General features: G+C 38.2%; 1 protein-coding gene across 1 annotated transcript in view; it reads right to left on the minus strand.

Moving 5' to 3' along the window:
* Nucleotides 1-236: 236 nt before the first annotated feature.
* The window catches only part of LOC108449117 (RNA-directed DNA polymerase from mobile element jockey-like), a 41,181-nt gene continuing 31,608 nt past the window's right edge, over nucleotides 237-9,809 (minus strand). The window contains 2 exon segments of the mRNA XM_017744284.1: nucleotides 237-684; nucleotides 7,592-7,787. Of these exon segments, the coding sequence (XP_017599773.1) occupies nucleotides 237-684; nucleotides 7,592-7,787 (644 nt within the window).

Below are 9,809 nucleotides of genomic sequence, written 5' to 3' on the forward strand. Positions count from 1 at the left end.
CTTCAGTTATTATACAGACTTAAGAATACTTGATATGTTTACCCTCAATTTAGAAGATCTAGACTCCTTCAGGACTATGTATAGGGAAGAAAACAACCTGCCTTTCCTATCTCAGCCCATTCCTGTGGACAAAAGTTACAGCATAACATATCAAAACACTTTGAAATACTGATTTGTATTTTCTCTACTTGTTATCCTTTTTCTAAGGCAATGAGAGGGACCAATCTGATTTTTCTTTATGCCTCAACATGTGTTATACATGAGGTGAAAATGACTCCAGGGGCTGCACACGTGCTGGGAGCCCTGTCCCCGGGGAGGCTTCGCCTGGCAGCCCCCAGGGCAGAGAAAGCTTCCGCGATCGGCCTGCGAGCGACCCCGCCTTGCTGGTGGGGCTGATCCCCGGCTGCCCGGGAAAAAATGCCCAGGAAACTGGGCTCTGGGAGCGGCTTTAGCACACAAAAGCAGGGAGCTGCACCACAACCCGGGGTCATTTCATTTGGGTTTCTCGGAGGGAGCGGGGGCTTGCCCAGAGGCTCAGCTTGGCCCCCCTCGCCTTTTTCTCCCTGCGGTCCTGCTTCTTCCCTGGCTGTCTGTCCTGTCCGCACGTGTCCTGCCCTGCTTCGCCGTTTCCCCGAGGCTGCTTGGAAATTACACCCAGCCTGCCACAGGAACGGATGTACAGGACTACAGAATCAAATATGAAAATTCATGAATTTCAAATATCTATATTAAAGTCAATCAGTCCCTTATAAAATCATATAATCATTTAGGTCAAGATCATCAAGTCCAACCCGTACTCTAGGACTTCAAAGTCTACTGCTAAGCCATGTCTCTCAGCATGTCTTTTAAACCCAGGTGGTGTAACTCAATCACTTCCCTGGGAAATTCTTCCAGTGTTGACAATCTTTTCAGGGCAGACATTTTCCTTAATATTCATTCTAAAGCTCCCTTAGGGCAGCTTGAGGCCATTTCCTCTTATCCTATTGCTTGTTACATGAGAGAAGAGACTGACCCGCCTCACTACCGCTTCCTTGCAGCAGGTGCATATGCTTTTTATTTGCAGGTTTTTTTGACCTTTTTTCTTTAGGTCTTCTCAGACATTTCAGTCTATTATCAAATTATAATTTGCATTTGACCAAGTTATAACCCGTTACTACTGTATCACTACAATCCATTTGTCTTTAAAATTTCTTTTTATTAAGCACTTGCATAGGACTGAGGACTTTGAACTGCCATAGAAAATGGTTCAAAGGATTATATATGAGAGGCCAATACTGGTGTGATAAGCTAGGACAGAAATGCTCATTGGTTAGAGACAGATTGCACCAGAGAGATTGAAATATGGATGACAAATCACATGCAGAAAAAGATCCCTCACTGCTTCCCTTACAAGTAACCAAAAATCCTTAAATTACCTTTTTTTTTTTTTTTCCTTTTGTAGGCTCAGCATTTTTACTGTGTCTGAGAAATCAGTTTGACAAGGCATTTGAGTTTACATATGCCAGATGATGCTAAGTGGGCAATGAATGTTATTTCTGTCTTGGTTCATGTATTTTTTAAATATACTTTATTAAACACATCTACCTTTAAAATGGAAAATACATAATTTATAAATGTGTGTACTTATAACGGGAGAGTAGTAGAGCAATCTTCAACAAATGAGAAATATTTATTCTCTTTGCAACACAAAATTACACTTCTCCATGGAGGGCTCTTCCCTTGCAGGTGCATACCATTAGCTGTCAGGACCAATGCTTGGGCAGGATATACAGAATTCCTGTTATGCAGGGTCTGACTGTTAACGTCACTGTTTTCTGTACTGATACTGATCATGCACCCAATGATAGATGCAGACAACACCTCCTCAGTCCAGGGAGATCATGCCCTGCAAGCACTCCATCCACACACTTGTGATTAAACTCTGACTTCAGCTTAGAAGAAGGAAAAGACAGCATGACAACATATTAATCTGTTTATCTACAAAATATTTTGTTTTCTTAATTCATGTTTCATCAGTCTACTAGTCCAAGTTACATCAAACAAAAAAGTGTTATTTGTAACTTTCTTTAAAATGCTATACGAAAGATCCTTCCTACTGAAGGTGGAAACATAGGTGTCCATCAAAAGGATGGGGGGCAAAAACCTCAGTTCTAACAGAGTTTCTGATTAGACCTTAGGGAAAAAATACCTACCACAATTAGAATGGTCAAACACAGGCTGCCCAGCAAGGCTGTGGAAACCATAGCCTTGGGGAGATAGATAGCCTGACCTAAATTACTCCCTTCTTTGAGTGGTGGATTGGACAAGATGACCTTTAGTATCTTTGACAGCAGATATCATTCATTCTCTGAACATATTTATACTGTGGTCATTGCCATACCATCTGAATGCGAAAAGCATTACAATTTCAGTGATAACATGTAAATTTTTGTATACTTATATTTTAAAATATGACATAGTCTAGAGAAGTGATAATAAGATACAAGACATATTCAAATAGATCTTTATGATCTATAGAAGAATTTCTTTCAATCAGTAGAACTTAGGTTCTTGTTTCACAGTCCTGCTTTCTTGAGAGAGACCTCATTTTTTCCTAAATGCATGTTCTCAAAAAATAATTTAAATCAGCCTAAAACTAACACCTTTAATAATATACATAATGCTAAGAAAGTCTTGATCTCTGTTAAAATAATAATACATTTTATCCTAGTAATGGAAACTGCCTGGGCTGATAAATTCATTTTACAACATTAGCAGGTCTGAAAGCCTTTAGGTCCAGGTTTGTACTTCATCTAGTTTTTTGTGTCACACATAGAGAATGTATATATCCGAGTCCTGGTAGCTTTGGAAAACCTGTGAATATAGGAAATAGAAAACACTGACTTCTTTAAAGCAATTATTCCTGAGACCTTACAGTGACTATACTGACAAATATTTGAGGGTCAAAACAGGAAAAGAAAGCAGTCACTGAATTCCAATCAGCATATAATCTACTTCTCCCAAGAATTACTCTTTGTGTATTTGTAGGGAAGAAAAATACAGAGATGATGATACTAGAAGAAATTAAGTCTATTTATTAAAATTCACTGTTTGAAATCTAATTTGTAAAGATATCACTACACTTCACTTTCAGGTTTTTTTGTTAGAGACTGAAATTTCTAGTTGTCTAAATAACACCTAGAATTAACTGTTATCATATGAAGAAGTTCAAATAATCTTTCTTTTTTCCATGGGGAAAATGTAATGCCTTTCATGAGGTCGAGAAGTGAACGTGAGAACCCCATAAGGTTCAACAAGGCCGAGCGAGACATCCTTCACCTGGTTCATGGCAATCCCTGATATTAATGCTGGCTGCGGGATGAAGCAATTGCTGGCAGCTCTGCCAAGAAGGAATTGGGGATGCTGGTAGGTGAAAGGCTGAGCATGAGCAGCCAATGTGCACTCGCAGCTCAAAAAGACAACTGCATCCTGGTCTGCATCAAAAGAAGCCTGGCCAGCAGGGTGAGGGAGGTGATTCTTCCACTCTACTCTTTTCTGGTGACACCCCACCTGGAGTGCTGTGTCCAGGTCTGGACTTCTTAGTGCAGGAAAGACATGGTTCTGTTAGGGAGGAGGGCTGCTGGATGGGACCATCAGAGCCTGGAGAAGAGAAGGCTCTGGGGAGATGTTATTTGTAACTTTTTGATATTTGAAGGGGGCTAGTAAAACAGTTTAAAAGTGTAGATTTAGACTAGATGTAAGGAAAACATTTTTCACAGTGAGGGTGGCAAAACACTGGAACAAGTTGCAGAGAGGTGGCAGATGCCCTATCACTGGAAATGTTCTTGGTCAGGTTGGATGAGGACTTGAGAATGTAATAGGTGTTCCAGAAATGAGATAGCAGTGAAAGGAAGAAGCATATTTCAACTCCTCTGGCATCAGTCTCCACAAAGGGACTTAAGGAGGAATTGCAGAGCATGAAGAAAAAAAAAAAGATTAACACTTGGAAGGCAATTAGGCCTCTCTGTTGGCAAGTGGAGGCTTATTGGGTGGTGACGATAGCCCATACATTTTAATTAAGAGCAACATTAAAATATTTTAGGTTTCAATGTTTTAAATGGATGTACCTGCCAAATGCTGATGTGTGGTTCTTAGGATCAGACATTGATCCCAGCCTTGGCAGAAGCTCGGCGTCTACAATGTGTGTACTATAATGTGTGTACTAATGAGTATAGCCAATGCACTCCCTCATTGAAAAATGAATATGATTTCTGCTGTGGCACAAAATGGAATTTCTGAAGTCATGACTGGGAAACAACAAATTATCTCTATAACTCACTCCCCATATAACTCAGCTGTTTGGCCAGTTGGGAAAGCAGACAGGAGGTGGTATTTAACAATTGATTATTGGTATCTGAGTGCTAATACAGCCAGGCTAACAGCTGCTGTACCAAACATTTCAAATTTAACTGCTACTTTTCAAGCAGCTGCACTCCCATTGATGGTGGTGCTAGATATAAAAAAAAAAATATGTTCTTTATGGTTCCCTTGAAGGAGGAGGATAAAGAGAAGTTTCTTTTCACTTCGGAGGAAATACAATACACCTTTAGCAGACTCTCACAGAGGTAAAAATATTAAGCTATAATTGCTCTTGCTTGGCTTGCTGAACTTTTGCAGAGACTCACTCTCCCAAGATGTGAAACTGTATCAAAATATATGGATGATATTCTGATTGGAGAAACTTCCCCTGAGAAGGTGGGGGAAGAGGCAGCAGCAGTATGGAAAGCAGTAAATAAAGCAGAAATTGAAATTCTACCTGGAAAATATCTGGGACCAAGTAAAGAAGGGCAAACCCTGAGTGTGGAAATTGGAGCACAAAGAGGCAGTAAAAATTTTAACTGAAGAATTAAAAAAATATTGGGCACTGTGACCAGTACACTCACACAACCCTATTATAGCTGAATGGGGTTTCTATATTTTATTATATCATGTATATAATTGAAATTACTGTTTCCCCTTGGTATGTCTAGAAATTACCTTAACTTTTATGGTAATAAATATGACTCAAATGAAAAAATATGGTTTTCCCCCTTAAATCGGACAAAATTTAATTTAACAGAAGTTTGACAAATATTTGACCTCAAGTTGGTATGTTTGTTTGTGTAGAATTAATTGTTTCCCCTCCCTCCTCCTCCTCACCCTTTTATTTTCTTAAACCTGAACTCACTTAGGGAATGGTAAGATTTCCAAATAGGTCAATATTTACAAGAATAGATCTGGTTTTTGCTTCACTTAAGGAATTTTTACTTCTGAATTTCATATTTCTTGTCCAGGATTTTATTCTATAGAATTAGAATTCTATAATTCTAATTCTAGAATTATATTACATACATAGGAAGCAAATTATAGCTAAAATAATATACTGAATAATGTATGGAAGGTCAACAGACAGCTTGTATTCTTACCCTTTCCATTTTGTTAATTGATCTGTTTGAACAATATGCCTTTTTTTCTTAAATGAAACGGTTATTTTTCCAAATCTCAGACAACCAAACTGGAATAATAACTAACAGTGTACATAGGTGCTTCTGTATTACCTATATTCTGATTCAAATTTTATCCAGATCTTTGTATTCACTGCATGAAGCTTTTATGCCTGTTTAAAGTACCCATTGCTCTTCTCTTGGATCCACTTCTCTTTTTGATGGACCAATGCCTAAGCTGAGCATTTCTGTTGAAATGATAAAAAGGTTTAGCTCTGGCACTTAACAAACTATAATTAAAGTGACACAGAATACTCTCCTGAACTTTGTTAAACCAATTAGTGAAGTATACCCTTACATTTTCTTCTCAAAATAGTGAAATAAATTCAAAAACCTATCAATTGTTTGATCAACATTTCCAAATGATACCTAGTCCCTCAGAAATAAATTACTAAATTCTCATTGATTTCTTTAGTGTTAAGATATCCTACAATAATAAATGAGAATAATTAGTCCACTAGGCTTAACATTTGGCATTAAACTTTTGATTTTGTTCCTGCTAAAGCTAGCGAATAACTTGCATAGAATTAAATTTGGAACTGAGAAAGATATGGAAGATATAAGCAGTATGATCTAACTAATACCTATGTGTCCTATCTGAAAACAAAATAAAAGACCTCACAAAAAGTTCTTACAGAATAAACCATTATATTTTATCTATAAATATCTTCCAAAAATGTGTTTTACAATAGTTTAATATTATGAGTCACAGTGTAGCTCCATTAATTATGCTGTGAAGGAGTGAGTGTGAAAAATCTGTATTGGTCTGGCGTGACAGAAATTACATTTTTAATAGTTGCATAGAAGATAAAATTAGGTAGAAAAAGTCCTCACTGTTTTCTAGTGTCCTACAAGAGCCAATAGTTTTAAAAAATTTCCAAACTATGAATTCAAACAAGCCGCAGAAGTTATGAAGACCTCCTCCAATCCTTGCATTTTTTATTAACTGTGTGTGAGAGTAATTTGATAATCCGAGACATCTGGCAACCCAACAGACATGTACAAATCCCATCTGCAGGTAGAAGTGCTTCTCTGCTTGCAAATGACAATATACACTAAATTGTGGTATAAACATGTAATTATGTAATTATTTATTTGCCTTGTATATGAGTGGGTACAAAGAATAAACTTCACCCGATTTCTTATTCCTTTTCCACAAAATCGGTTCTTAAATCCCAGAACACCAAGTGATGGCACTTGAGAAAGCACTTGAGAAAGGAATGGCATGCTTTGCTTTTACTCTGTGTTCCATTTTCTTTGGCGTTTTCATTATCCTTTGAGAGTATTCAGTGTCACCAAAACTCTGGTCAAGCATACTCAAACCACATGTGGTGCACCAAAATCTGGCTGGTAAGGAGAATCATTGAATCATAGAATGGTTTGGAGTGGAAGGCACCTTAATGATCATCTAGTTCCAGCCCCCTGCCATGGGCAGGGACACCTTCCACTAGAACAGGTTGGTCAGAACCCTATCCAACCTGGCCTTGAACACTTCCAGAGATGGGGCATCCACACCTTCTCTAGGCAACCTGTGCCAGTGCCTCACCATCCTCAAGGTAAAGAACTTCCTCCTAACATCTAACCTCAATCTCTCCTCTTTTATTTTAAAACAGTTCCCCTTTGTCCTATCACTATCTGCCCATGTAAAAAGCCTGTGTTTCTTTTTTTTCCTAGGCCCCCATTAGGTACGGGAAGGCTGCTATGAGGTGTCCCCAAAGCCTTCTCTTCTCCAGGCTGAACAGGCCCAACTCTCTCAGCCTGTCTTCTTAGGAGAGGTGCTCCAACCCTCTGATGATCTTCATGTCCTTCCTCTGGACTTGTTCCAATAGGTCCACATCTTTGTTGTCCTGAAGACTCCAGACACAGTACTCCAGGTGAGATCTCACAAGGGCAGAGTAGAGGAGAAGAATCACATCCCTTGACCTACTCTCTTGATGGATCCCAGGATGCAGTTGGCTTCCTGGGGTGTGAGCACATGCTGGTAGCTCATGTCCAACTTTTCATCCATGAAAACCCCAAAGTCTTTCTCGTCAGGGCTGCTCTTGATGAGTTCTTCTCCCAGACTTTACTCATTTCTAGGATTGCCCTGACCGAGGTGGAGCACCTTTCGCTTGGACTTGTTGAACTTTATGCGGTTCTCATGGACCCACTTCTCAAGTTTGTCCAGATCCCTTTGGATGGCATCCTTTCCTACTGTTGTGTCAACAGCATTGCTCATCTTCATGTCATCTGCAGACTTGCAGAAAGTGCACTCGATTTCACTGTCTATGTCATTGATAAAGAGCACTGATCTCAAGGAACCACATCTCACTGGCTCCCAGCTGGACATAGAACTAATGACCACAACTCTCTGGCTGCATCCATCCAGCCAATTCCTTATCCACCAAGTAGTCTACCCTTCAAATTCAAGTGTCTCCAATTTGGAGAGAGTAAGGCATATGAGGAATGGCTGAGGGATCAGGGGTGGTTTAGCCAGGAGAAGAGGAGGCTTAGGGGAGACTATCACTCTCTAGAACTGCCTTAAAGGAGGTTGTAACCAGGTGAAAGTTGGCCTCTTCTCTCAGGCAACCAGCAATAGGACAAGAGGAAATGGTCTCAAGCTGCAACAGGGGAGGTTCAGGTTGGACATCAGGAAGAATTTCTTCTCTAAAAGTGTGGTCCAGCACTGGAACAAACTGCCCAATGAAGTGGTAGAGTCACCACCCTGGAGGTTTTCAGGGAACAACTGAATGTGGCACTTAGAGCCATGGATTAGTTGACAAGGTGGTGTTCAGTCAAAGGTCTTGTCAAAGGTTAGAGGTCTTTTCAAATGTTAATGATTGTATGATTCTATGGATGATTGCACACAGCTTAAGTCATCCAGTTTCTACTCCTATTCTTCAGAGTTCAAGGAAAAATGTGGTAGCTTTGTCCTTTTAGGAAGTTTTATTAACTTTTTATTAGAAGGACATTTTCCTTAGACAGCCCAGGTGGAGTATAATGCCACCAATATTCTGAGAATATTTGGGTTAGCAAACACAATAGTTACACAACAAATTATTATTCTTTAGAATGCCTGCTGTAGTCATACTTCTGTATCTGCTTAAGATCCCTAGCTCCTAGAGCAATACAAGTAACATATATCTCAAATAACAATATTAATACCAAATGCACTATGAATCTTTGAGTAGGAGCCAAAAGTAGCATGAAAATATGATGGAATTCAAAATGATGTGGATATTGGTATCAAAGATAGGAAAGTAATCAGTGTGCCCCATTTCTATTTTCTACTTTCATTAGTTTTATGCTCATACACTAATAGACGAATACTTTCTGCTCGAGTCTTACAAAGCACTGTCAATGTCTCCAAATACTTCCACAAGAGAAGTTTTTTGAGAAAGGAAAAACCAAAATAAGTAATTTCATTGTTCTTGATAGTTAAAAAGGAGTTTCTGCAATATACAGTCTATTTAACTGTTACATTATTGTATACATTCTTAAAATGATTTTATGAGATAGAATGTACTTATTCAATACCTGTTTATGTAACTTAAAAACATGCTCCATTCTGCAAATCCTATTTCAGTATGATTTTCTCTTTTTATGCTATGTTTAGCAAATAAACTTTAGACCATTAACAAAAATAGGCAGTATTACTGCCTTTAAAAATATATTTTTAAATAACTATACTTCATATGTAAAACTATCTGATATCTTAAAAATCTACAAAACCCTTTCTGCTGCACTTTAAACCTATTTCTTTTCTGCACATTTACAACTTTTTTGGTTATTTACTGTGTAAATTTCAACCAGTCAATTGAGCTTCCTCATTGAATTCAAATAAGTGAAAGCAGATTATGGAAAAAAAATAAACACAAATTAATCAGCTGGCACAGATCTGTCATTTTCCATGTTCTTTATCTTTCCTTTGAACTTCACTATAATTTGTTTAGATTGATAACCATATATAATGTTTGTCTAGAGCCCAGTGAAGAAGAGACTTTACTCTAGACTGATTGAGCCATTCATCAATCCCACTGTCATCTTTGAGGATATTTCCATCACATTTAGTGATCCAAAACCTGAGTGTCATAATGCTCTCTAGGCTGTTGCAAAATAAGTGCAATGTTTTTAAAATATCAGTTCAACTATTGCTTTCTCTCACTGATGGCAAAAGTTTAGATGAAAGTACCTGAAAAGAAAATTACTAGTTATACTCTGCTGTGAGAGTCATAACGATAAATGCAATAAGATCTGACAGTTTAAATTTAATCACTATGTTTTAACAGAGGAAGATCATTTTATATT

Source organism: Corvus brachyrhynchos, unplaced genomic scaffold, assembly GCF_000691975.1.
Source record: "Corvus brachyrhynchos isolate BGI_N302 unplaced genomic scaffold, ASM69197v1 scaffold17, whole genome shotgun sequence".
Classification (NCBI taxonomy): domain Eukaryota; kingdom Metazoa; phylum Chordata; class Aves; order Passeriformes; family Corvidae; genus Corvus; species Corvus brachyrhynchos.